The 27,891-nt window shown below is 44.2% G+C and overlaps 1 protein-coding gene across 3 annotated transcripts in view; it reads right to left on the reverse strand.

Annotated features, from left to right (window-relative positions):
* The window catches only part of XKR8 (XK related 8), a 334,294-nt gene extending 306,771 nt beyond the window's left edge, over window positions 1-27,523 (reverse strand). The window contains exon 1 of one of the 3 annotated variants that reach the window (XM_073564568.1): window positions 26,806-27,523. In XM_073564568.1, the coding sequence (XP_073420669.1) occupies window positions 26,806-27,425 (620 nt within the window). In that variant the 5' untranslated portion in view covers window positions 27,426-27,523. The remainder of the gene's footprint in view (window positions 1-26,805) is intronic. The other 2 variants (XM_073564573.1, XM_073564572.1) reach the window with 2 other exon arrangements.
* Window positions 27,524-27,891: the final 368 nt, after the last annotated feature.

The following is a 27,891-nucleotide window of genomic DNA, read 5'->3' on the forward strand; positions in this document are numbered from 1 at the left end:
TGAACATGCACCAAGCCTTACTGCAATCTTAGGGAGGCAGAATGAACAAGACAGGTGAAGAATTGGTTTTATTTTATTTTATTTTTTTACACCGTTCCTTATGTAGTATAAGTGATTAGACAACTTTATTCTTCTGGTCAGTGCGATTACAGCGATACCAAATCCAAATCTGATTTTTAGATTTGGCTGCTGTCACACACTAAAAGACGCTTTTTATTGCAAAAACTAGGCATCCCCGTATTTAGACAGCTATAATGTTTCCATATTTCGGCTAACAGAATCATGTGACGGCTTGTTTTTGCGGAATAAGCTAGCTCTGGTGACCCGGATGTCATCATGACATTAGGTCACCAAGGCAACGATCGTGACCCCGTGATGAAGTCACGGAGTCTCTGATCCAAAGGCAGAGGTGCTGTCTTCCGTCTGCCTGCTCCCAAAATGCTAGAATCACATTCAATCACTGCATTTAGGGGGTTTATGTGCCGGGAGCAGCGCCGGACTGCTCCTGGCACTTAGTGCTGGGTGTCAGCTATCAGAATCAGCTGACACCTGGCGGCGGGACATATCCATATGTCCCAGGTCAGTTAGACCCAGGTTACAGAGACGTATAAATACATCCAAGGTTGGAAAGGGGTTAATGTGGTCAACAGGTCAATTACCCTCTAAATTGCTACTGCAATTTAGACAGGTGCAGCGGACACCATTTTTAGACAGATTTTTTTTCTGAATACATTTATATCAGAGCAAATAAAATAATTTAATGCACATTATACATGTGATCATGCTGCAACGCAGGCACCGCCGCCGTCTGCCCGTTGGATGTGATTTCTTTCAATTTATATAATATTCAGTATGTAAAATAGGGGTCAGGTCACTGAGGGAACCTGTCAGAAGCTAGATGAACATGTAAGCAAACCACATAAAGACCTCCCCCACCACAGGCCACCCTGGAGCACGAGAATCTCTACTTCAAAACTGAAAATAAAGATTAAACAACAATCACAAGACGTGACTATCCTGTGTCTGTAGGTTACGCAGCATAATTCTGCTGACAGGTTCCCATTCAACCCACAGATTGGGTGTCAGTTTTGTGTTTGTTTCACATGCATCAGAGCTGAAGGTATGTGTCGGTATGACTGGCAGTCCGGCTCTTTTTGGTGATCCGGCTCTCTCGGCTCCGCTCACAAAGAAGAGACTGCTCTTTTGGATCCTAAATGGATCCCTATTAAATATGTGTTCACAAAATGTGAACACATTTAAAATGACGTGAATGTGGCTGACACTCCAACCACCCATATCTGAAACCCCGCCTACTTGCAGTCAGCCAATTAAATTAATGAATGGGCGGATTTTGGGTCAGGTGGGTGGAGATACGTCAGCCGGACCCCGTAATTTTAAACCCAGTGAGAGCCAGAGAATTCAGTGGCTTTCTCTAGGATGCCAGCTCCCATCGTTCACAGCAGGGAGCCGGCTCTTCTTACCAACCGATCACTTAAGCCTGGCTGTGTGATGCGAACACAGGCCAGAGCCAGCAACTGGACAAACATGGTAGTTCTCGAGAACCGTACCGCGGGGAAGGGGGTGTGCTTTCCGTACACAGTTTTGAGTTGATGATATGCTCGTGCTAAGGGGCGGCCTGTGGGGGGACTTTATGTGGTGCTCTGCTTAGATATTCATAATGAAGACTGCTGGCACTGGACCTTATTTCTTCATAGTCTCGGCTGTGATCCAGAGGTTAGCGATTGAATATATGCAGTATTTAGACAATAAAGGACATACAGTGGGTGCAGAAAGTATTCAGACCCCTTTATATTTTTCCATTGAAGCCATTTTGTAAATTCAATAAAGTTCATTTTATTCTCATTAATGTATACTCTGCACCCCATCTTGACTGAAAAAAAAAGAAATGTAGAAATTTTTGCAAATTTAGTAAAAAAGAAAAACTGAAATATCACATGGTCATAAGTATTCAGACCCTTTGCTCAGACACTCATATTTAAGTCACATTCTGTCCATTTTCTTGTGATCCTCCTTGAGATTATTAATGACCTTGTAGGGAGGATAGAGAGTAGAATTTCAATATTTGCAGATGACACTAAACTCTGCAGGGTAATCAATACAGAGGAGGACAATTTTATATTACAGGAGGATTTATGTAAACTAGAAGCTTGGGCTGATAAATGGCAAATGAGCTTTAATGGGGATAAATGTAAGGTCATGCAGTTGGGTAGAACGAATAAGATGTATAATTATGTGCTTAATTGTAAAACACTAGGCAAAACTGTCACTGAAAAGGACCTGGGTGTATGGGTGGACGACAAACTCACATTTAGTGTCCAGTGTCAGGCAGCTGCTGCAAAGGCAAATAAAATAATGGGATGCATTAAAAGAGGCATAGATGCTCATGAGGAGAACATAATTTTACCTCTATATAAGTCACTAATGCGACCACACTTAGAATACTGTGTACAGTTCTGGTCTCCGGTGTATAAGAAAGACATAGCTGAACGGGTGCAGAGAAGAGCGACCAAGGTTATTAGGAAACTAGGGGGTCTGTAATATCAAGACAGTTTATTACACTTGGGGTTAGTTTGGAGAATCTAAGGCTTAGGGGTGATCTTATTACAATGTATAAATATATGCGGGGACAATACAAAGACCTTTCTAATGATCTTTTTACTCTTAGACCTGTGACGGGGACAAGGGGGCATCCGCTACGTCTGGAGGAAAGAAGGTTTAAGCATACTCACAGACGCGGATTCTTTACTGTAAGAGCAGTGAGACTATGGAACTCTCTGCCATAAGATGTTGTAATGAGTGATTCCCTACTAAAATTTAAGAAGGAACTTGATGCCATTCTTGTAAAGTATAATATTAGAGGGTATATACACTAGTTTCCTTAATATTGCCTTGATCCAGGGAGCTAGTCTGATTGCCGTATTTGAAGTCGGGAAGGAATTTTTTTCCCCATTGTGAAGCTTACTGTTTACCACATGGGGTTTTTTTGCCTTCCTCTGGATCAACATGTTAGGGCAGGTTAGGACAGGATATGGGTTGACTTAAAGTCTCCCTTCAACCTTAATAACTATGTTACTATGAGATGGTTCTACTCCACTGGAGTCCAACTGTGCCTAATTAAACTGATAGGACTTGATTGGAAAGGCACCCACCTGTCTATATAAGACATCACAGCTCACAGTGAATGCCAGACCAAATGAGAATCATGAGGTCAAAGGAACTGGCCAAGAACATCAGTGTCACAATTCTGTCTATGTACAGATCTGGCCAAGGTTGCAAAGGAATTTCTGCAGTACTCAAGGTTTCTAAGAGCCTCCATAATCCTTAAATGAAAGAAGTTTGGGACCACCGGAAGTATTCCTAGACCTGCTCATCCAGCCAAGCTGAGCAATCATGAGAGAAGAGCCTTGGTGAGAGAGGTAAAGAAGAACCCCAAGATCACTGTGGCTGAGCTCCACAGATGCAGTAGGGAGATTGGAGAAAGTTCCACAAAGTCAACTATCACTGCAACCCTCCATCAGTCAGGCCTTTATGGCAGAGTGGCCAGATGGTAGCCTCTCTTCAGTGCCAGATAAATGAAAGCCCGCATAGAGTTTGCTAAAACACACATGAAGGACTCCCAGACTATGAGAAATAAGATCCTCTGGTCTGATGAGACGAAGATAGAACTTTTTGGTTAAAATTCTAAGCGGTATGTGTGGAGAAAACCAGGCACCGCTCATCACCTGCCCAATACAATCCCAACAGTGAAACATGGTGCACCATGCTGTGGGGATGTTTTTCAGCTGGAGGGAAAGGACGACTGGCTGCAATTGAAGGAAACATGAATGCGGCCAAGTACAAAGATACACTGGATGAAAACCTCTTCCAGAGTGCTCTGGACCTCAGACTTGGCCGAAGGTTCACCTCTAACAAGACAATGACCCTAAGCACATAGCTAAAATAAAGCAGTGGCTTCAGAACAACTCTGTGACCATTCTTGGCTGGCCCAGCCAGAGCCCTGACCTAAACCCAATCGAACATCTCTGGAGAGACCTGAAAATGGCTGTCCACCAACGTTCACCATCCAACCTGACGGAACTGGAGAGGATCTGCAAAGAAGAATGTCAGAGGATCCCCAAATCCAAGTGTGAAAAACTTGTTGCATTATTCCCAAGAAGACTCATAGCTATACTAGCTCAAAAGGGTGCTTCTACTCAGTACTGAGCAAAGGGTCTAAATACTTATGACCATGTGATATTTCAGTTTTTCTTTTTTAATAAAGTTGCAAAAATGTCTACATTTGCTTTTTTTTTTTTTTCAGTCAAAATGGGGTGCAGAGTGTACAATGAGAAAAAATGAACTTTTTTGAATTTGCCAAATGGCTGCAATGAAACAAAGAGTCAAAAATTTAAAGGGGTCTGAATACTTTCCGTACCCACTGTATACTTTAAAGGGAAGCTGTCAGTAGGATTGTGCTCAGTAACCTACAGACAGTGTCATGTCAGCGTCATTATACGGATTACAATAATACCTTGGTTTATGAAATCCGTCTTGTGGTTTTATCTTTATTTTCAGTTTTAAGTTAATGGTATTCTCCTGCTAGGGGGTGGCCTGTGTGGGGGGGGGGGACACTTCATGTGATGCTCTGCTTAGGTATTCATAATGAAGACTGCTGACAGGTCACTGATCCCTTAGTGACCTGCCCCCTAGTTTACATAATGAATATTATACAGTTGTGCTCAAAAGTTTACATACCATGGCAACATTTTTGCTTTCTTGGCATTTTTTCAGAGAATATGAATGATGACATCAAAACTTTGGTTATGGTTAGCAGTTGGGTGAAGCCATTTATTGTCAAACTACTGTGTTTTCTCTTTTTATATCATAATGACGACCCAAAAACTTCCAAATGACCCTGATGAAAAGTTCACATACCTGGTTATTTTTGACCTGATAACATGCACACAAGTTGACATAAATGGGTTTGAACTGCTACTAAAAGTAACACTCACCTGTGACCTGTTCGCTTGTAATCAGTGTGTGCATAAAAGCTGAGTGAGTTTCTGGGATCCAGACAGACTCTTGCATCTTTCATCCAGCCACTGACGTTTTTGGATTGTGAGTCATGGGGAGAGCAGAAGAATTGTCATCGGAGCTACAGGAAAAGGTCGTTGAACGATATAAAAGATGAGAGGGATACAAAAAGATATCCAAGGAATTGATAATGTCAGTCAGCAGCGTTCAAACTGTGATTAACAAATAGAAAATCATGGGCTCTGTAAAAACGAAACCATGGTCAGGTAGACCAACAAGAATTTGGTTCACAACTGCCAGGAAAATTGATCGGGATGCAAAGAAAAAATAACATCAGCTAAAATACCGGACTCTCTGAAAACTAGTGGTGTGGCCGTTTCAAGATGCACTTGAAGAAAAATGGTCTGCATGGCCAAGTCGAGAGAAGAAAGCCATTACTGCGCAAATGCCACAAAGTATCTCGAATACAATACAGAAAACGGCACAGAGAAAAGCCTGAAAAATTCTGGAACAAGGTAATTTTGAGTGATGAGACCAAAATTGAACTTTATGGCTACAACCATAAATGTTACATATGGAGAGAGGTCAACAAGGTCTATGATGAAAGGAACACCATTCCTACTGTAAAGCACGGAGGTGGATCTCTGATCTTTTGGGGATGTGTGAGCTACAAAGGCACAGGAAACTTGGTCAAAGTTGAAGGAAAGATGCAGGGGCGTATCCAGGGGGGGCAGCTCTCAGGGGGCGCCATCGGGCCGCCTGATGCAGCGGTCCAAGGAGGAGAGTCGAGACTCCCCGTCAGCGGCATTCTGCCGCCCCCACACTCAGATGATTCTCCCGTTCTGACTGAGCCGGCTGTCAAACTGACAGCTGGCGCAGAGAATGTGCTGCGCGTCGGTGTACTAGCATCTTCAGACGCCAGTACATACATGTGACAGTACATACATGTGACTCTGTCTGACACTAAATCACTTGTTGTTCTGTAAGCGCCAGCGGCGCCTCACCGCCGCCGGCACTTCCGCATCAATGAAGCACCAGCAGCGTGATCAGGTCACATGATCATGCTACTGACGTCACACGCCAGCGGCCAGTTCGTCAGAGGCGAAGACTCAGGCAGGGAGGCAGGCAGCGTTGTGGTTGGTGGTAAGTGCTCCAGACGGGTAATGGAGCTGAAGACACCGAAGAAGATTATTGATGTAAATTAGGACATGCTCTGGGGGCTAGGAAGGGATGGTTGGGGTTTGGGACGGACGCTAGCGGCTATATGGAGTCAGTGCAAGGGAAGATTGGGCCCAGACAGTGTGTGAGGAGCAAGGCCATGGATGGTTCAGACATATTCATGTGGTGTGGTGGAGAAAGATGAGGATCATATGGGGGGGGGGGGGAGGAGAAACCTGAGGACATTATGGGGGAAATCTGAGGATATTATGGGGGGGAGGAAGGAGAAACCTGAGGACATTATGGGGGAACCTGAGGATATTATGGGGGGACCTGAGGACATTATGGGGGGAAACCTGAGGACATTATGGGGGGAAACCTGAGGACATTATGGGGGGAAACCTGAGGACATTATGGGGGGAAACCTGAGGACATTATAGGGATAAGTGGGGATAAGGGAACATAATGTGTGGGGGGATTTTGAGTAGGGATATTTAATGTGTGGGAGGATTTGGAGTGGGGATGGGGGATACTTATGTGTGTGGGGAGATTTGAGGACACAAATGAAGAGTGTATATATGAGGGCATGTATGAGGAAACAGTATGGGGGATGGGTGGAGGCACAGTATGGCGAGTGGGGGATGGGTGCAGACAGTATGGGGAGCCAAACGGGTAAATGTATGTGGACACAGTATGCGTAGCGATGGAAAAAATCTATGTGGACACAATATGGGGAGTTAGGGTGATGGGATGTGTGCAGACACATCCACACAAGTATATAAATCACATACTTGTGCTGACATGACCGTGTACTCTTGCCATCTTGCCACCGGTACGGGAGAATCCTAAGTGTGCAGTGCATTTGTTGTGAGAATTCAGAAGCTGCAATGTCAGGATTCAGCTCTGCAGGTTCCAGTAGTCATCACATGGACACTTCACTATGAAAATCGCATACTTATGGTCTTGTGACGACCTTCTCATCCTGCTTCTTTCAGTTTTTCATTGAACATTATCATTAGGGAGTGCAGCTCGTCAGTACATGACTAAGTTTGGAAATCGCTTATGTACTGGGGGGGGCGCCGAACCGACTTCTTTCCCTGGGTGCCAGAAAGCCTAGATACACCTCTGGAAAGATGAATGCAGCATGTTATCAGCAAATGCTGGAGGCAAATTTGCAATCATTAGCCCGGAAGCTGCGCTTGGGATGTAATTGGTCAAGTGACCTTGAGAAAGACACATTACTGTGTCGATACGCGTGGGTTTGGGGGTCCCATGTAACCTACCCGGTGGCTTGTTTATCCTCAGAAACCAGTTGATATCATGCTAGGGAAAGGGGCTTGCTAATATATTATTTTGTGTTGGCAACATGATGAGTATTCAGTTTTCTATTTATGGCATATGAAGAATCTCTATGTAACCATAGCAGTTATTGACAATATGGTATGTTAACTCTTTGATTCAAGGTCATGATTGCCATTACAATTGGTTTGATAGACCCTAGGTTATGATTACTAGCAGATACCTGACACTATACTGAATGGTTGGTCTTGGGACCCATAGTATTTAACTATTTATCAATATGACCCATTGTCTTTGTTTTGTTATCAGCGTCTGTTTGTTCAGACTTTTTAATTGTTTTTAAACAAAGTGTTTGTTGTGTCCATAAATAAAATTGATATTTTTTGATTATCTTATTTTTGTGGTGATCCCTATTTGTGTGCATATACTTTCTTCTCTTCATGTGTTTTCATGTCAATTTATTTATACGCACTAGGTGATCCCACTTAGATTGACATTGTGGATGGTGCCCGTTTATTCCTTACCTTATCAGACATTGTGATGTACTTGGACGTTCCAATATGACAAGGATCCAAAACACAAGGCCAAGTCGACCTGTTATTGGTTACAGCAGAACAAAGTGAAGGTCCTGGAGTGGACATCTCAGTCTCCTGACGTCAATATCATTCAGCCACTCTGGGAAGATCTCAAGTACGCAGTTCATGATAGACAGCCCAGGAATTTACAGGAACTGGAGGCGTTTTGCCAAGAAGAGTGGGCAGCATTACCATCTGAGAAAATATAGAACCTCATCCACAACTACCACAAAAGACTTCAAGCTGTCATTGATGTTAGAGGGGGCAATAGGCAGTATTAAGAAATGGGGTATGTGAACTTTTGATCAGGATCATTTTGATGGTTTTGGGGTGTCATTAGGATTTAAAAAGAGTAAACACAGTAGTTTGACAATAAATGGCTTCACCCAAGCACTATCCTTGAGTGGATAAAAAGTTTTGGCGTTATCATTCATATTCTCTGAAAAAAGGCCAAGAAAGCACAAATTCTGCCGGGGTATGTGTAAAGTTTTGAGCACAACTGTATGTACATACTGAAGGAAAAAAAAAAATACACATTCTGCAGGCTGTCGCCAGCCGTGGCACCTGCGCTGCAGCATAATCGCATATGTACTGTGTATACAATTAATATGCTTGAAGTTACTCTGATAAAAAAAAACATTTGAAAATGGTGTACACTGCGCCTGCCAATAGCAGCTATTGGTGTATATAGAGGTGATCCAATAACAGCTATCTTGCTAAAGAAAAAAAAAAAATTTCCTCCTCCTAGATTGCGCTGTCGAGCCTGCGCAGTAGTAGCTATCTGATCACCGCTATATACACCGATAGCTGCCACGGCACAGGGGGCGCCATTTTCATATGGAATTTTTTTTTTTTTTTTTTTAATATCAAGATAACCTCAACCATAATAATTATATGCACATTACACCTATGATTATGCTGCTGGCGCCTGCAGAAGGTTTTTTTCCCCATTATGTATATATAATATTATGTAAACTAGGGGGCATGTCAGTGAGAGATTAGTGACCTGTCAGCAGTCTGCATTACGAATAGCTAAACAGAGCACCGCATCAGATGAAGACCCTGTCACAGCCCGCCTCGGAGCACGAGCATATCATTAACTCAAAACTGAAAATAAAGATTAAACAACAATCACAAGATGGATTTCATCACCCAGGTATCATTTTATTCAGTGTAACTATGCTGGCCTGACACTGTCTGTACGTTCTTGTGCACAATCCTGCTGACAGGTTCCCTTTAAGTTGCTTGGGTCACCATCTCACTAAATTCACTGGAGGAAATGCCACTGCTGTACAGGGCATACAAATGAAAAGTTTGAAAATTACAAAGTTTTCAAAATTTTAGCCAAATTTCCATTTTTTTCCCAAATAAGCGCAAGTCATATTGAACAAATTTTACAACCATCATGAAGTACAATGTCGCAAATTAAGGGGGTATTCCCATCTCCAAGATCCTATCGCAATACGAAGTTGGTGTAACAATATTAATCAAATACCTCCATTCTAATATATAAAGCTCAAAGTGTGTATGTGTGTATGTCCGGGATAGGCATCCGCACCGTCGCAGCTACAGCCACAAAATTTGGCACAGTCACACGTCTGGACCCCGAGAGCGTCCTAAGCTGTGTTGTGAGGCGAAATTTTAACCCTGCGCGTTCCAATTTACCAAACAATTTTGCCCCTACCTACAGTCATGGCCAAAAGTATTGACACCCCTGCAATTCTGTCAGATAATACTCAGTTTCTTCCTGAAAATGATTGCAAACAGAAATTCTTTGGTATTATTATCTTCATTTACTTTGTCTTAAATGAAAAAACACAAAAAGAATTGTCCTAAAGCCAAATTGGATATAATTCCACACCAAACATAACAAAGAGGGTGGACAAAAGTATTGGCACTGTTCGAAAAATCATGTGATGCTTCTCTAATTTGTGTAATTAACAGTACCTATAACTTACCTGTGGCACCTAACAGGTGTTGGCAATAACTAAATCACACTTGCAGCCAGTTGACATGGATTAAAGTTGACTCAACCTCTGTCCTGTGTCCTTGTGTGTACCACATTGAGCATGGAGAAAAGAAAGAAGACCAAAGAACTGTCTGAGGACTTGAGAAACCAAATTGTGAGGAAGCATGAGCAATATCAAGGCTACAAGTCCATCTACAAAGACCTGAATGTTCCTGTGTCTACCGTGCGCAGTGTCATCAAGAAGTTTAAAGCCCATGGCACTGTGGCTAACCTCTCTAGATGTGGCCGGAAAAGAAAAATTGACAAGAGATTTCAATGCAAGATTGTGCGGATGTTGGATAAAGAACCTCCACTAACATCCAAACAAGTTCAAGCTGCCCTGCAGTCCAATGGTACAACGGTGTCAACCCGTACTATCCGTCGGCATCTGAATGAAAAGGGATTGTATGGTAGGAGACCCAGGAAGACTCCACTTCTTACCCCGAGACATAAAAAAGCCAGGCTGGAGATTGCCAAAACTTACCTGAAAAAGCCTAAAACATTTTGGAAGAATGTTCTCTGGTCAGATGAGACAAAAGTAGAGCTTTTAGGGCAAAAGCATCAACATAGAGTTTACAGGAGAAAAAAGAGGCATTCAAAGAAAAGTACACGGTCCCTACAGTCAAACATGGCGGAGGTTCCCTGATGTTTTGGGGTTGCTTTGCTGCCTCTGGCACTGGACTGCTTGACCGTGTGCTTGGCATTATGAAGTCATAAGACTACCAACAAATTTTGCAGCATAATATAGGGCCCAGTGTGAGAAAGCTGGGTCTACCTCAGAGATCATGGGTCTTCCAGCAGGACAATAACCCAAAACACACTTCAAAAAGCACTAGAAAATGGTTTGAGAGAAAGCACTGGAGACTTCTAAGGTGGCCAGCAATGAGTCCAGACCTGAATCCCATAGAACACCTGTGGAGAGATCTAAAAATGGCAGTTTGGAGAAGGCACCCTTCAAATATCAGGGACCTGGAGTAGTTTGCCAAAGAAGAATGGTCTAAAATTCCAGCAGAGCATTGTAAGAAACTCATTGATGGTTACCGGAAGCAGTTGGTCGCAGTTATTTTGGCTAAAGGTTGTGCAACCATGTAATAGGCTGAGGGTGCCAATACTTTTGTCCGGCCCATTTTTGAAGTTTTGTGTGAAATGATCAATGTTTTGCTTTTTGCTTCATTCTCTTTTGTGTTTTTTCATTTAAGACAAATTAAATGAAGATAATAATACCAAAGAATTTGTGTTTGCAATCATTTTCAGGAAGAAACTGAATATTATCTGACACAATTGCAGGGGTGTCAATACCTTTGGCCATGACTGTACATACTGGGGAAAAAGTGTGTACGTGTCAAGCCCCGCCCCTCATTATGATGTCATAATGCCCCTATTTGCATAATGGGGAAACAGTGTGTGCGTATCAAGCCCCGCCCCTCATTAGGATGTCACAATGGTTGCCATGGTGACGCTGATGTCATCATAGGTTGCAAGCCCCGCCGCTCATTATGATGTCATAATGGTTGACTATGGGATGGAGGATATGTATGATGGGTATATGGGCACTGGACTATGGGATGGAGGATATGTACGATGGGTATATGGGCATAGGACTATGAGATGAAGGATGTGTGATGGGCATATGGGCACTCGACTATGGGATGGCGAATATGTATGATGGGTATATGGGCATGGGACTTATGGGATGGAGGATATGTATGATGGGTATATGGGCATGGGACTATGGGATGGAGGATATGTATGATGGGTATATGGGCACGGCCCTATAGGATGGAGGATGTGTGATGGGTATATGGGCACGGGACTATGGGATGGCGGATATGTATATGGGCACGGGACTATGGGATGGAGGATGTGTATGATGGGTATATGGGCACGGCCCTATAGGATGGAGGATGTGTGATGGGTATATGGGCACGGGACTATGGGATGGCGGATATGTATATGGGCACGGGACTATGGGATGGAGGATGTGTATGATGGGTATATGGGCACGGCCCTATAGGATGGAGGATGTGTGATGGGTATATGGGCACTGGACTATGGGATAGAGGATATGTATGATGGGTATATGGGCACGGGACTATGGGATGGAGGATATGTATGATGGGTATATGGGCATGAGACTATGAGATGAAGGACGTGTGATGGGTATATGGGCACTCGACTATGGGATGGCGGATATGTATGATGGGTATTAGGGCACGGGACTATGGGATGGAGGATATGTATGATGGGTATGGGACTATGGGATTGAGGATATGTATGATGGGTATATGGGTACGGGCCTATGGGATGGAGGATGTGTGATGGGTATATGGGCACGGGACTATGGGATGGCGGATATGTATATGGGCACTGGACTATGGGATGGAGGATGTGTGATGGGTATATGGGCACTGGACTATTGGATGGAGGATATGTATGACGGGTATATGGGCACGGGACTATGGGATGGCGGATATGTATGATGGGTATATGGGCACGGGACTATGGGATGGAGGATATGTATGATGGGTATATGGGCATGGGACTATGAGATGAAGGATGTGTGATGGGTATATGGACACTCAACTACGGGATGGCGAATATGTATGATGGGTATATGGGCATGGGACTATGGGATGGAGAATATGTATGATGGGTATATGGGCATGGGATGGAGAATATGTATGATGGGTATATGGGCATGGGACTATGGGATGGAGGATATGTATGATGGGTATATGGGCACGGGCCTATGGGATCGTGGATATGTATATGGGCACGGGACTATGGGATGGAGGATAATTATAATTTGCTATAACTAACCACAGTTAGTTACTATGCCCAGGCAGCGCTGGGCTCTTCAGCTAGTAATATAATAATCTTTATTTATATTTCGCCAACATATTCTGTAGCACTTTACAATTCAACAGTTCATATACAAGTCATAAGAAATGTTGAAATTAATACAATAACTAATGCAAAGATAATGACGGCGCTGCCCATAAGAGCTTACAATCAGGTGGGGGTGACAAAGTACAGGTGCTTATTTACAATGATAGTCCCGACATCTTAAGGGAATGGGGATAGATAAAGGCTGCATGAGCTAGTCACCAGACAGTATCACTTTCTCTGAATATAACTCTCCATCAAACTCAATCACATCCAAAAGCACTACAAATACTAGCTGATGACCAACTCATGTAGCCTTTATCTATTCATTATATATAAGGACTTTGATTAGATAACGTGATAGGCCCCTCTAAACAGATGTGTTTTTCGTGAGCACCTAAAACTGTATATGTTGTGGTTAGTCCTGATTTCTTGGGGTAGAGCATTCCGCAGAATTGGTGCAACTTGTGAGAAGTCTTGGAGCCGGGAGTGGTAGGTACGGATTAGTGCAGATGGTAGTCGGAAGTCCCTTGCAGAGCGTAACAAGCGGATAAGGTCAATAAACAGAAATGTGGGCGGAAACGTAGGGGAGTGTCGCACTGTGGAGAGCTTTGTGGTGAGAACAAGCAGTTTAAAATTGGATCATTATTAAAAATGCAGTATAGTTTTTCTAATTCGTTATGTCTCTTTCCTTATGTGCAGGCATTGCAGGACATCAGGTATCCATGGTTATGACCACTGATATAGTGACAGCTAGCTAGTTGCTAGTGGTCGTAACCATGGATACCTAGGGTCCTGAGATGCTAGCAAATCAGAAAAATACTATATTTCTTATTGGAGGTATTTGCTAATATTATTATTACATTTATTACATATTGGTAGAGGATCTTTAATAATCTTAGAATCAGTGGGATCTGTTGTAGCGTTCCAGAGTTATGACCTCAAAGTGACACTGGTCAGAATAGTAAAATTTGGCCTGGCCATGAAGGTTCGAGGGTAAAGGGGTTAAAAAAAAAAAGCCATGCAAGTCTGCCATAGTCCACCAAATGAGATGCAGTCCTGAAATTGAAACCTGAAAAACATGACAAAAATCAAGAAACTGTCCCTCGTTCACCAATGCATTTGAAAAAAAAAAAAAACCTTCCCACGCAGATAAAATGTAGTGCAGCTTTCCCTGAGTCCGGTCCAGGCGACTGTGAATAGCAGGGCTGTGGAGTCGGAGTCGTGGAGTCGGTGCTCATTTTGATGGAGTTGGAGTTGAAGTCGGTATAAAATGGACCAACTCCGACTCCTAAAATATATAATAAATTGGGTACAGTAGTTCAATGCAGAATGTGCTGAATATTTTTTCATAGGAATTTGGGAAAGTTATGAAATGTCCTATAAATGACTGTTCTATTCCTGATCTAAGGCTACATTCACACACAGCGTTTTTCCTGCGTTTTTTGAGGATATGTTTTTCAGTTGCAAAAGCAGATCAGCTTTTCAAAAAACCGCATGACCTGAAAGGTTTTTGAGCTCATAGATAATGTTTTCAATAGCAAAAGCAGATTAGAAATCTGCTTTATCTGTATCCATATCATATCTGTACCAAAAAGAATGAAAGCCGGATAGCACACAGACTAAAAGGAGTGTTAAGGCCCCGTCTCACTAAGCGACTTACCAGCGATCCCGACACCGATATCAAGGTGTCAGGATCGCTGGTAAGTCGCTATGTGATCGCTGGTGAGCTGTCACACAGACAGCTTCACCAACGATCAGCACAGCGATGCCGAGCGCCCAGCATCGCTTGCCATCCTGTAAAAAATAGAATCAAAATAAAAAATATAGTTATTCTCACCTTCCGACGTCCCGTTCAGCCATCCTGCCTCTCTCCACGCTCCGGTCCCAGTGATCCTTTGCACGAATGACCGCGAGATGTCACGGTCTCGCGGGATAACAAAGTCTCGCGGTCATTCATGCAAAGGATCACTGGGACCGGAGCGTGGAGAGAGGCAGGATGGCTGAACAGGACGTCGGAAGGTGAGAATAACTATATTTTTTATTTTTTTTATTATTTTTTTACACCTGATCGCTGGTCTCCCGCCTGTCACACACAGCGATGCGTGCTGGCCAGCGGGAGACCAGCGACCAAAGAAATGTCCAGAGATTTCTTGCAGCGATCAGCGATACCGGCAGGGGGGCCGCTCGCTGATCGCTGTCACACACAGCGATCTCGCTGGTGAGATCGCTGTTACGTCACTAAAGTTGTGACTCAGCAGCGATCTCGCTACCGAGATTGCTTAGTGAGACGGGGCCTTTAGTCTGTGTGCTATCCGGCTTTCATTCTTTTTGGTACAGATATGATATGGATACAGATAAAGCAGATTTCTAATCTGCTTTTGCTATTGAAAACATTATCTATGAGCTCAAAAACCTTTCAGGTGATGCGGTTTTTTGAAAGGACACCCAGGACAGGCATTGCTCGTCTTCAGTAACACATAAACATCAATTGATGGTTGGAATAAATAGACTGCATTCATCACCACATCTTCTTAAGGTGCAGGCTTTATTTTCAAGTGTAGGGGTGTGCAGTATGAAATTCTGCGGAACAGCATGAGGTTCTGCCCCCCCCCAGGTTTGATCCTGGCTACGCCCATAGTGTGAATGTAGCCTGTGGATCTAGGCTTTGTCTTAGCTGAGATAAGTCATAGCGTGTGTGTGTATATATATATATATATATATATATATATATATATATATATATATATATATATACACACACATACACAGTACAGACCAAAAGTTTGGACACACCTTCTCATTCAAAGAGTTTTCTTTATTTTCATGACTATGAAAATTGTAGATTCACTCTGAGGGCATCAAGACTGTGAATTAACACATGTGGAATTATATAATTAGCAAAAAAGTGTGAAACAACTGAAAATATGTCTTATATTCTAGGTTCTTCAAAGTAGCCACCTTTTGCTTTGATTTCTGCTTTGCACACTCTTGGCATTCTCTTGATGAGCTTCAAGAGGTAGTCACCGGAAATGGTTTTCACTTCACAGGTGTGCCCTGTCAGGTTTAATAAGTGGGATTTTTTTTGCCTTATAAATGGGGTTGAGACCATCAGTTGTGTTGTGCTGAAGTCTGGTGGAAACACAGGTGCTAGTCCTACTGAATAGACTGTTAGAATTTGTATTATGGCAAGAAAAAAGCAGCTAAGTAAAGAAAAACAAGTGGCCATCATTACTTTAAGAAATGAAGGTCAGTCAGTCCGAAAAATTGGGAAAACTTTGAAAGTGTCCCCAAGTGCAGTGGCAAAAACCATCAAGCGCTACAAAGAAACTGGCTCTCATGAGGACCGCCCCAGGAAAGGAAGACCAAGAGTCACCTCTGCTGCGGAGGATAAGTTCATCCTAGTCACCAGCCTCAGAAATCGCAGGTTAACAGCAGCTCAGAATAGAGACCAGGTCAATGCCACACAGAGTTCTAGCAGCAGACACATCTCTACAACAACTGTTAAGAGGACACTTTGTGCAGCAGGCCTTCATGGTAAAATAGCTGCTAGGAAACCACTGCTAAGGACAGGCAACAAGCAGAAGAGACTTGTTGAGCTAAAGAACACAAGGAATGGACATTAGACCAGTGGAAATCTGTGCTTTGGTCTGATGAGTCCAAATTTGAGATCTTTGGTTCCAACCACCGTGTCTTTGTGCGACGCAGAAAAGGTGAACGGATGGACTATGTGCCTGGTTCCCACCGTGAAGCATGGAGGAGGTGTGATAGTGTGGGGGTGCTTTGCTGGTGACACTGTTGGGGATTTATTCAAAATTGAAGGCATACTGAACCAGCATGGCTACCACAGCATCTTGCAGTGGCATGCTATTCCATCCGGTTTGTGTTTAGTTGGACCATCATTTATTTTTCAACAGAACAATGACCCCAAACACACCTCCAGGCTGTGTAAGGGCTATTTGACCAAGAAGGAGAGTGATGGGGTGCTACACCAGATGACCTGGCCTCCACAGTCACCAGACCTGAACCCAATCGAGATGGTTTGGGGTGAGCTGGACCGCAGAGTGAAGGCAAAAGGGCCAACAAGTGCTAAGCATCTCTGGAAACTCCTTCAAGACTGTTGGAAGACAATTTCCGGTGACCACCTCTTGAATCTCATCAAGAGAATGCCAAGAGTGTGCAAAGCAGTAATCAAAGCAAACGGTGGCTACTTTGAAGAAACTAGATTATAAGACATGTTTTCAGTTGTTTCACACTTTTTTTGTTAATTATATAATTCCACATGTAATTCATAGTTTTGATGCCTTCAGAGTGAATCTACAGTTTTCATAGTCATGAAAATAAAGAAAACTTTTGAATGAGAAGGTGTGTCCAAACTTTTGGTCTGTACTGTATATATGTAATCGATATTATACAGTGTATTACATATTTACAATTTATTACAGTTTTTTGTGTTCTAAAGTTGTATTCCAATAAATATATATTATGTTCTACCTAAATATCTTGATTATTGGATCATAGAAATGATTAAATGTCTGGTGTTCACATTGTACTACAATAAATTTTTCACTTAAATATAAGCAATATATGTCGGAGTCGGAGTTGGCGTCGGTGTAAGGGAAATTGAGGAGTCGGAGTCGCAGGTTTGGCTTACCGACTCCACAGCCCTGGTGAATAGCAGTAAAGTTACTGCTATTCACAGTCGTCGGGTACAGAAGTCAACGCTCATCAGCCACGGCAGGTCACGCTGAGCACAGCGTGAGCATTGACGTCAGTACCCGACGACTGCTATCCACAGTCGCATGGGCCGTATTCAGGGAAAGCTGCACTACATTGTACCTGTGTGGGAATGTTTTTTTTTTGTTTTTTTTTTTTAAATGCATTGGTGAACGAGGGACAGTTTCTTGATATTTCTCTTTATATGTTTTTCAGGTTTCCATTTCTGGTGGATTGGAATTGGTGGATTCCAAGTACTACAGTGAACCCGCATGAGGTTTTTTTTTTTTTTTTTTCAGTAAATTGGCGAATCAGGAAAAAAGTGTCAGGGAGCGTTGATTCAAATAAAGTATTTTTGTGTTTGTGTATTTTTTTGGTTACTGTTTTTTGTAATGGGTAAGTCTGATAGATACCGCTCCATTACTAGCCCCAGGACTTGAGGTCAGATGTGATTTTTGACAAACCAGAGTGGACATCAACCCCAACTACCATTACCCCGATTGCCACCGCACTACGGCAATTGGGAAGAGCGAGGCAAAGTGCCAGAAATAGCACATCTAATTCGATAAGCCACTTCTGGGGCGGCTGCAAGCTGGTATTTTTAGGCTGGGAAGGGCCCAATAACTATGAACCTTCCCAGCCTGATAATATCAGCTCTGAGCTGTCTGCTTTACCTTTGCTGGCTATGAAAAATAAGGGGAACCCCAAGTAATTTTTTTTAATAAGTGTAATATAAGAACAGTACACTGTGCAATACAATAATTACGGTATATATCTCACAGATATCTATCTAGATCTTTGGACTTATTTAACACTTAAACATCTGTCATTTCTATTCAGCATTCTATTTCAGTACGTCGCACATGGATGTCACACCTTATTTATTGTTGTCATTGCTGCTGGGAAAAAAACATGGGATATTTATACATGTGGGTTACATAGACTTGTGCACAGCCCCATAGGTCATAAGGCCATGTTTACACAATGCAGATTTCCAGCGGATTTTACGGCGCAGAAACGATGCATATCCGCATTGTGATGTACAGTAGCATGTTAATCAATAGAAAAAAAAACGCTGTGCAGACGCTGCAGATTTTTCCGCGCGGTTTTCTTGTGGTTCAAAATATGCAGCATGTCATTTCTTTTGTGCAGTTTTACACCTGCTCCATTCTCCAAATCCGCAGGGGGAAATCAGCAGGGGAAACCGCACAAAAACCGGAAGAAATCCACAGGAAAAATGCAGGTCATTTGACCTGCGGATTTCTTCAATTCTGCGCTGAAAAATCCGCAGGGCAAAAAACTACGTGTGCACTTAGCCTAACAGGTGTGCAAGTGTCTCCAATATTTTTGGAAAACTCTCCACACGTACCGGAGACACCGACGCGTGAAGGGAGCCTAAGATAACGAGTTGCCCTGCGATTCAGTAATGAATGCGATATCATTGGAGGTCCCATGTTCACCTGAAAAAGGGTCCACAGTCCATTATTTCTCCTCACATGCCCGGATGAGGATGAGATTGAACAAAGCAAAAGAGTAATATTCTCATCTTCTGTTATGGAACTCCTCATAAGACTCCCTCAGGTATGCAATGCAAGTGGAGCACCAATAGGCCAGTGTGTCACACAATGCTGAAGTTGGTTTCCTATTCGTCCAGTTTCTCATTCAAGGCTGAAGTTACTTATTTGGCAATTTTTATTTTATTTTTTTTACAGGTTTAACAATCAAAATAATAAAATACCATGCAGCAAGATGCCCTCATGTGAATACACTTAAAAGCAGCTACAAAAATGATCACTGAAGGGTATTATTGAAAGGTTAAAAGACTTTGGGCCACTAATCTCACAATGCAGACACACAGATCGATGCTACACATTTATTTCAGGACACTACACCCTGGTCCAAAAAGTTTCTGGGCACAGTCGATTTTAACTATTTGAATTAGTAACTTTTCAGGGGTTAAATGATTTTGAGCCACTGATTTCACACTGCCATTACACAGATGGTGATGCCCTGCAACCAATTCAGGTCACTGCAGCTTGGCCCAAATGTGTTCTAGACATCCAAACTGGCATCAAATTGGCAAACAGCCAATTTGTAACAATTTTTAACAGCAGAAGCTTCTGCCTGCCCCGAAGAAAATCGAGGATGAAACCCAAAGTTACAAAAGAAAGGAGACATTAAAGTGGCAGAGCTAGCCCTATTGTTTAGCACAATCATCCTGATCAGCAGATATGAAACATCTCAAATAGGACTCCAACATCTGGTTTGTTCTCTCAGTCTGCCCATTGGTCTGAGGATGAAATGCAGAGGAGAAATACAACTGAATTCCCAGTTTGGAACAAAAAGCCCTCCAAAATCTGGAAACAAACTGGACCCCTCTGTCCGACACAATGTTCTCAGGAATCCCATGCAAACGAACCACTTGTTGTAAAAACAAGGGCACCAACTCAGAAGAAGATGGCAACTATGGGAGTGGTACAAGATGGACCATCTTAGAAAATCTATCACAGATCACCCAAATAACAGTCATTCTCTGAGAGACAGGGAGATCAGAGATAAAATCCATTGAGATATGGGTCCACGGCCTCCTGGGCACCGGCAGAGGCATCAACAAACCACTAGCACGAGAACAGGGCTTAGACCGAGAACAAGTCCCACAGAACTGCACAAAATTCCTGACATCACGAGATAAGGCAGGCCAACAAAAAGACCGACTCACAAAATCTCTGGTACCAAAGATACCTGGATGACCAGCCAACACAGAGCAATGACTTTCAGACATTACTCTTTTCATCCACTGGTAAGGAACATACAATTTCCCCATAGTGCATCGTTCAGGTTTATCCTCTGTGAGGTAGCGCTGTCATTCACATAGGGGATCACTCGCTTAGCCACCACAAAACCAGATCCGGCACGGCTTTTCCATAAAACCATTATAGTCCTTGCGGTTTATTTATGCAGTATAAACCAAAGCAACAAAGTTCATATCAGCATAGCGTCCTTGACAGAGCTTCTCTCTGCCCTCCCTGTGGTATCTCACCCACGTCCGGGTTTCCTCATGGCTGTTTCTCCATGCTGCAGACATCCATTCCCTCCCGGGAATCACCAGGCACATGCAGCCATTACACATGCTGTTAGCCAGGAGACATCTCCCAGCGGGACCTTTCACAATGGACCAACCAGGTCCCTGCCTTCACCACATGTGACCTACCCTGGCCACCTTATATGGTCCGTAGCCACGCCCACAGAGTCATCACAAGTCCTTGAACCCTTCACACACACTTTGCAACAGCGTTCTTAGACACACACCCTGGGTGGGTTTGTAGGTAACTGGGTCCGCCCATCTCCCCATTCACCTGGAGACTTCTCCCTTACACATTGACACAACACGTCAGCAGTATCACTGCTGATCAACACACACATCAGTCTCCATCTCAAGGCCACCCACCTTGAGATACATAATGGTCATTCATGACTCTGCCATTCATCTCCTCTCCTCGGATATCCACACAGAGCCCCCTAGCGGACACAGTGGTCACTACACCACACCTCCTGAAATTCATCCAGGGCACGTCTCAAATCAGGAGAGATAGCGGAAAGAACTACACCCTCATTTAGAATGGTCGTAGGCTCGGTCACGTCAAGAGAATCCGCAAAGAAACTCCTAGAAAGGGCGTCCACCTTAAGATTCTTAGTGCACGGAAGAAAGGAGACCACAAAATTAAAACGCGTGAAAAACGAGGCACACCTAGCCTGTCTAGGATTCAAGCGCTTGGCTGATTCAAGATAAATCAAATTCTTGTGATCGGTGAGGACCACAACTTGATGTCTAGCTCCCGCCAACCAATGTCTTCACTCTTCAAATGCCCACTTGATGGCCAATAATTCCCGATTCCCCACGTCATAGTTACATTCAGATGGAGAAAATTTTCGAGAAATGAAGGCACAGGGATTCATTTTAGAAGTTACCGGATCTCTTTGAGATAAAACCGCTCCTGCACCAATCTCAGAAGCATCCATCTCCCCACCTGACGAGTGAAACATCAGGTTCCCGTAAAACCGGAGCAGAATTAAATCTCTGCTTAAGCTCCTGAAATGCCGAGACTGCCTCTGGAGACCAATTTACCCCATCAGCGCCCTTTTTGGTCAAATCCGTCAAGGGTTTAACAATACCAGAAAAATTACTTATAAATTTATGGTAAAAATTAGCAAAACCCAAAAACTTCTGAAGAGCCTTCAGAGAAGTGGGCTGAACCCAATCATAAATGGCCTGTACCTTGGCCGGGTCCATTTCAATAGCAGACGGGGAAAAAATGAATCCCAAAAACAAAATCCTCTGTACACCAAAAAGACATTTCGATCCCTTAACATACAGAGTATTTTCCCTCAAACCCGGAACACAGTCCGGACATGTTCCACATGAGAATCCCAATCACTGGAAAAAAATCAAAATATCATCCAGATAAATGATCAAAAACCTATCCACGAGGTCCCGTAAAATATCGTTCATAAAAGATTGGAAGACGGAAGGGGCATTAGTGAGCCCAAAAGGCATCACCAGGTACTCAAAATGTCTCTCCGGAGTATTAAACGCCGTCTTCCATTCATCCGCGTGCTTGATGCGAATAAGATTATACGCCCACCTGAGGTCAAGTTTGGTAAACCAAAGAGCACTTTTAACTCTGGAAAATAAATCAGAAATCAGGGGTAACGGGTACTAATATTTAACAGTGATCTTCTTAAGGGAACGATAGTCAATACATGGCCTTAATGAGCCATCTTTTTTGGCCACAAAGAAAAAACCAGCACCCAAAGGCGAAGAGGATGGTCTGATATAACCCTTCTCCAATGATTCCTTGATATAAGATCGCATAGCACCATGTTCAGGTACAAATAAGTTGAAAAGCCGACCATTGGGAAATTTACAACCGGGCATTAACTCAATTGCGTAGTCATAACTCCTATGAGGAGGCAAAGACGCGGCCTTACCCTCACTAAATACATCAGAATTGCAGAAATGACGTGGAAGTGCAATAAGGACTGCGCTTGCTTCTGGTAGAGTAAAGGGTTCTTTATTCAGCCAACGCGTTTCCTGAGCCTGCTGGCTCACTTCATCTGCCCTGATGAAGTGAGCCAGCAGTCTCAGGAAACGCGTTGGCTGAATAAAGAACCCTTTACTCTACCAGAAACAAGCGCAGTCCTTATTGCACTTCCACGTCATTTCTGCAATTCTGTCCTAGGACCCTGTGCAGACTTGCTGCTGCTTCTCAAGCGTTCATGGGTATTGTGACTTCCTCACAACCCTAATAGGTGAGCACCTTCCCTACTGTTCCACAAATTTAATTGTTTTATACGGATTTCACACAGTGGATGCGCCCTGTATCTCTCCTTTTAAATACATCAGAAAACTTAGCCAAATAGTCAGGAACGTCTTGAGACTGGGGAGAGGTGGAGAAAACAGGTGTGTTACTAAGAACACATTGACAACCCCAACTCACCACAGACAGAGATTTCCAATCTAAAACAGGATTATGGGTTTGCAACCAAGGAAAACCCAGTACAATAGTATCATGTAAATTGTGCAACACTAAACATTTACAATTCTCTTGATGGTCCGGGGCGACCCGCATTACCACCTGGGTCCAAAACTGGGGTTTATTCTCTGCCAAAAGGGGTAGCATCAATCCCCCTCAAGGGAATAGGGGTTCTTAGGGGCACCATGGGGAAACCACAACGCTTGGCAAAGTCAAGATCCTTCAGATTCAAAGCTGCTCCTGAATCCACAAAGGCCTTAGCAGAAAAAGTAGACAAGGAGCAGATCAAGGTAACTGCCAACAGGAACTTAGGCTGTACACTGCCCACCGCAAATGCGTGAGCAAACCTTTTTTCTCGTTTAGGGCAGACAGAAATAACGAGAGGCGTCCCCACAAAAGAAGCATAACTTATTACGCCTTCTAAACTCTTGACGTTGCGTCCTAGACAGAACCCTATCACATTGCATGGGTTCAGAAGTTTGTTCAAAAGGCGGCAACGCCTCTCGCGTACTTTTACGTTCACGTGTAAACGTTGATCAATTTGAATGGCTAATGACATGGAGTCGTTAAGACAAGAGGGGACAGGAAATCCCACCATAATATCTTTTACGGTTTCTGCCAGACCTTTCCGAAAGAGAGCTGCTAGGGCATGATCATTCCATTTAGTAAGGACCGCCCACTTTCAGAACTTCTGGCAGCATCCTGACCCTGGTTCAATGCCAATAAGGTCTTCTCAGCTTGATCAATAGTATTAGGTTCATCATACAACTCCAGGGCCTGAAAAAACGCATCCACATTAGCCAGAATAGGATCTCCAGGTGTCAGAAAAAGCCCAATCATGGGGATCGCCACGCAGCAGTGAGATGACAATTTTAACCTGCTACACCGAGCTCCCCGATGAATTAGGCTTCAAGGCAAGAAATAGTTTACAGTTATTCTTGAAATTCAAAAATTTAGACCGATCCCCAGAAAACATCAGGAGTATAGGGATCTTTGGTTCTATAGATGATTGCGCGAGATAGGCAGAAATTCCCCGCACTTCAGCAGCGAGCTGCTCAACACGATCGGATAATTGCTTAGACTCCATTAAAGAAAAAATCCTCCTACGGCCCCAAAGAAAAAGAGGAAAAAACATATTTAAAAAAATATTGACACTTTTTTTTTTTTTTACAATTCTTTCCTTCTTTTGAGTACCCTAGAGTCTGCGGTTAGGCTGGTGATTCTGTTTAGAATGGGTCACCGAGGAGGATGGGAGGAACAGGCTAAGCCATCAGAAGACCATAGAGGTTGGTAACTATGTGGATTGCAGACCCCTGATCCTATCCGCACAACTAGCAGTAGCCGTGGAGCGTTCCTACGATACCCTAGATGCTTTGTCACAGCCGGAGGACTAACTAAGCCTAAAGACAGAAAGATGAAATCTAAACTGCCCCGGAGTAGATCCCCCGAAGAATAGACAGCCCCCAAACATATATTGTCGGTGAGACAAGATGAAACACAAACACAGGCAGAGAACAGACTGAGCAAACGGTGGGGCCCAAGCTGTCTAGACAGGACAGTACAGAAAAAGATACTGTCTGCAATCACATACAAAACTCTGAAAAAGTCCAACACTTCTGAAATACAAAAAAACCTGAGATCACAGGGAGCACATTGAACCCAGCAGCAAAACAGAAAGCAAAAAAAAAAAAAAAAAACACAACCAGATTAGATGCAAAAGATTAGGAAAATAATCACTTAGCTGAACATGCAGATCAGGCAGGGGACAAAAGAGCTCCAAATGCACACAGAAGAAAAAAATCACCAGCAACCTTCAAGAGTAGACAGCTCTATTATATGCACCCAGCCAGCAATCCCAGATTCCCAGTTATCATCGTCAGGTGGAGAACCTCCATCCACCTGCCCAGCTCCACTACTCTCAGTAACCACCAGAGGGAGCTTCGGCTCAGAAATCCGAGCAAGGGAGTTCACAACACTGTGCGGAAAAATCCGCACTGTCTGCACTGCGGTTTTCATTTTTCATTGATTTTAAAGGTACTAGACCAAAACCGCTGCGAATCTGCAGCATGTGCACACACCCTAAGAGTAAGCAGTCTGTGCTGCTGTGATAGATTCAAGAAATCCACAGGACATGATGAGGGATCATGTGGTTTATTCTCAACGCGTTTCAAAGTTGAACCAACTTCTTCATCACAACCACGGCTCCTGGCGCTGGCACAGAAGAATGCTCACAGTGAGCATGATGTGAGGATTCACAAGTCTGTAGTGACAGTATGAATATAAGCTTGTCACACGTTACTCTATAAGATCCTGCTTGTGTATCGAATACGGGAGTGTTGGGCTTTATTTTTCTGTAGTCAGAGTTACTGCAGACTTGCAACTTATGTACTGACAACCCCTTTAACCACACCATTACCTTATTCAAGTCAGTAGAAAGTTGCAATTTGCTAACTTTAATGTCAGATTTTTTTTGCTAAGTAATCAATTTTGATGTGAGCTTTCTTGTTTTGTGCTGGTGCTGTAAAACCAGTGGTCCCAAGGTTATTCAACCCTTTAACAACACCAGTTACTTATTCAGACTTGTGAGAATTGCCCATATACCCACTTTGACGCCAGTTCTGATGCCCACAACCCATTTGGGCCAGGCTGGAGTGGCAGGATTAGATGTGGGGCATCACCATCTATGTGTCTGCATTGTGAGATCACTTTGCTGCCCAGTTTTGCGCCAGTCTTATCATTTTTGGAGCCGCTTTTCAGTGTGGTGACATCAGGGCAGCTCTCTGCATTGTAGGTTATTGCTCTGATTTTTGTTGTTAAACCTGTAAAATAAATACACAGAATAAGAAGCCAACTCCAGCCTCGTCGTCGTCTTTAAGGCAGCACACCCCGCCCCTTAGGCTATGTGCGCACGCTGCGGATTCTGCTGCGGTTCCGCAGCCTTTTTGGCCCTGCGGAACTGCAGCAGTTCCACAGACATGGTACAGTACCACGTTACCCTATGGGTTTTAAAAACCGCTGTGCTCACGCTGCGGTTTTTTCCACGCGGTTTTGCTGTGGTTTATAAACCGCAGCATGTCAATTATTTCTGCGGATTGCGCTGCGGTTTCACACCTTTAACATAGTAGAGGTGTGAAACCACAGGGGAAAACCGCAGGTCACTTTACCTGCGGTACCGCTCTGGAAAACCCGCAGGTGAATCCGCAGCGTGTGCACATAGCCTTAGGGTATGTGCACACACTGCGGATTCTGCTGCGAATCCGCGGTGTACAGTACCATAAAATCCTATGGATATCAAAAACCGCAGTGCAGATTTTTCCACATGGATTTGCTGCGGTTTCTAAACATGTCAATTCTTTCTGCGGATTCCGCTGCGGTTTACCATCTCCTCCATTGTAGAGGTGATAAACCGCAGAGCAATCCGCAGGTAAACCACAAGTCTTTTGACCTGCAGATTTACCTGCGGATTTTACAAAATCCTCGCGGCCAAATCCGCAGAGCATTCTGCAGCGTGTGCACCTACCCTTACTTAGTCTCCTGACAATCTGTGCCAAGAGTCCCACCCCCCTACATGGACAGTGGGGTCAACACGGCTTACCGGAGAGGGTACCCCAGCTGCAGGAGGTGCAGGGCGGCGAGGCAGGAAGGCCGCAGGATGAAGCTGGAGGTCCAGAAGCGCCCCTCCACCAGCTCGGCCTGGCGGCTGGCAGCACTGGGGTCGGCACAGCAGGGGCTCGCAGTCCTGTCACTTGGCTCAGGGGGGTTGAATGTCGCAGAGCGTCCTACGCTGGTGTCGCCCACTTCTGCGGTAGCGGGACCCGTGCCGGTGACATGGACGGCTTCCCCCGGGGGTGCTGGGCTGGCGTTACTGCAGCGCTTCATGTTCCCGTTGGCCGGTATACTAGAACGCCCCACATAGTCGGTCCCGCCACAGTTCTGTGCAGCGCTGCCTGTATCACTGGGCTCCGGTGCCGTGTCCGGCTCTAGCTCCGAGTCCTGCCGGTCCACCCAGTACCAGCCCCAGCTGAGGAGCTGTAGCATGAAGGAAGACAGGGCGTACAGGCCGATATACACGGCTGCCCAGGCCGTGTCCCCCGTCTTGTAGTAGCGCACTGTACTCCACACATCCGAGCCCAGGTCCAAAAGGAAGGCGGCGGTTCCGACCAGCGCGAATACCAAGTCCTGGAGCCGGTAGATGGACGGCACGCAGTCCAGCATCCCGGAGAGCAAACTGCATGGGAGGGCGGGAAGTGAGGCCTGTGACGGTTCTGCTCCTGTCTGTCCTGTCAGAGTTTCACAACAGTGACTAGTGTGCATGTAGGAATGCGCTCATATAAGGCTATGTGCACACGTTGCAGATTCACCTGCGTTTTTTTCCGCACGGAACCACAAGTAAAGTGACCTACGGTTTCACACCTCTACTATGTTAAAGGTGTGAAACAGCTGTGGAAACCGCCCAAACAATTGACATGCTGCGGTTTGTAAACCGTGCGGAAAAAACCGCACCGTCAGCACAGCGTTTTTGAAAACCCATATGGTTTAATTGTACTGTACTTGGTCTGCGCAACTGCTGCGTTTCCGCAGGGCCAAAACCGCTGCGGAAACGCAGCAGAATCCGCACCGTGTGCACATAGCCTAAGGGTGCCGCTGTTCAATCCTCAGTGCCCACAAAAAGGCCTCTCAT

The sequence above is a fragment of the Dendrobates tinctorius genome, unplaced genomic scaffold, assembly GCF_039654945.1.
Source record: "Dendrobates tinctorius isolate UK_male_01 unplaced genomic scaffold, ASM3965494v1 ptg000015l, whole genome shotgun sequence".
NCBI lineage: Eukaryota > Metazoa > Chordata > Amphibia > Anura > Dendrobatidae > Dendrobates > Dendrobates tinctorius.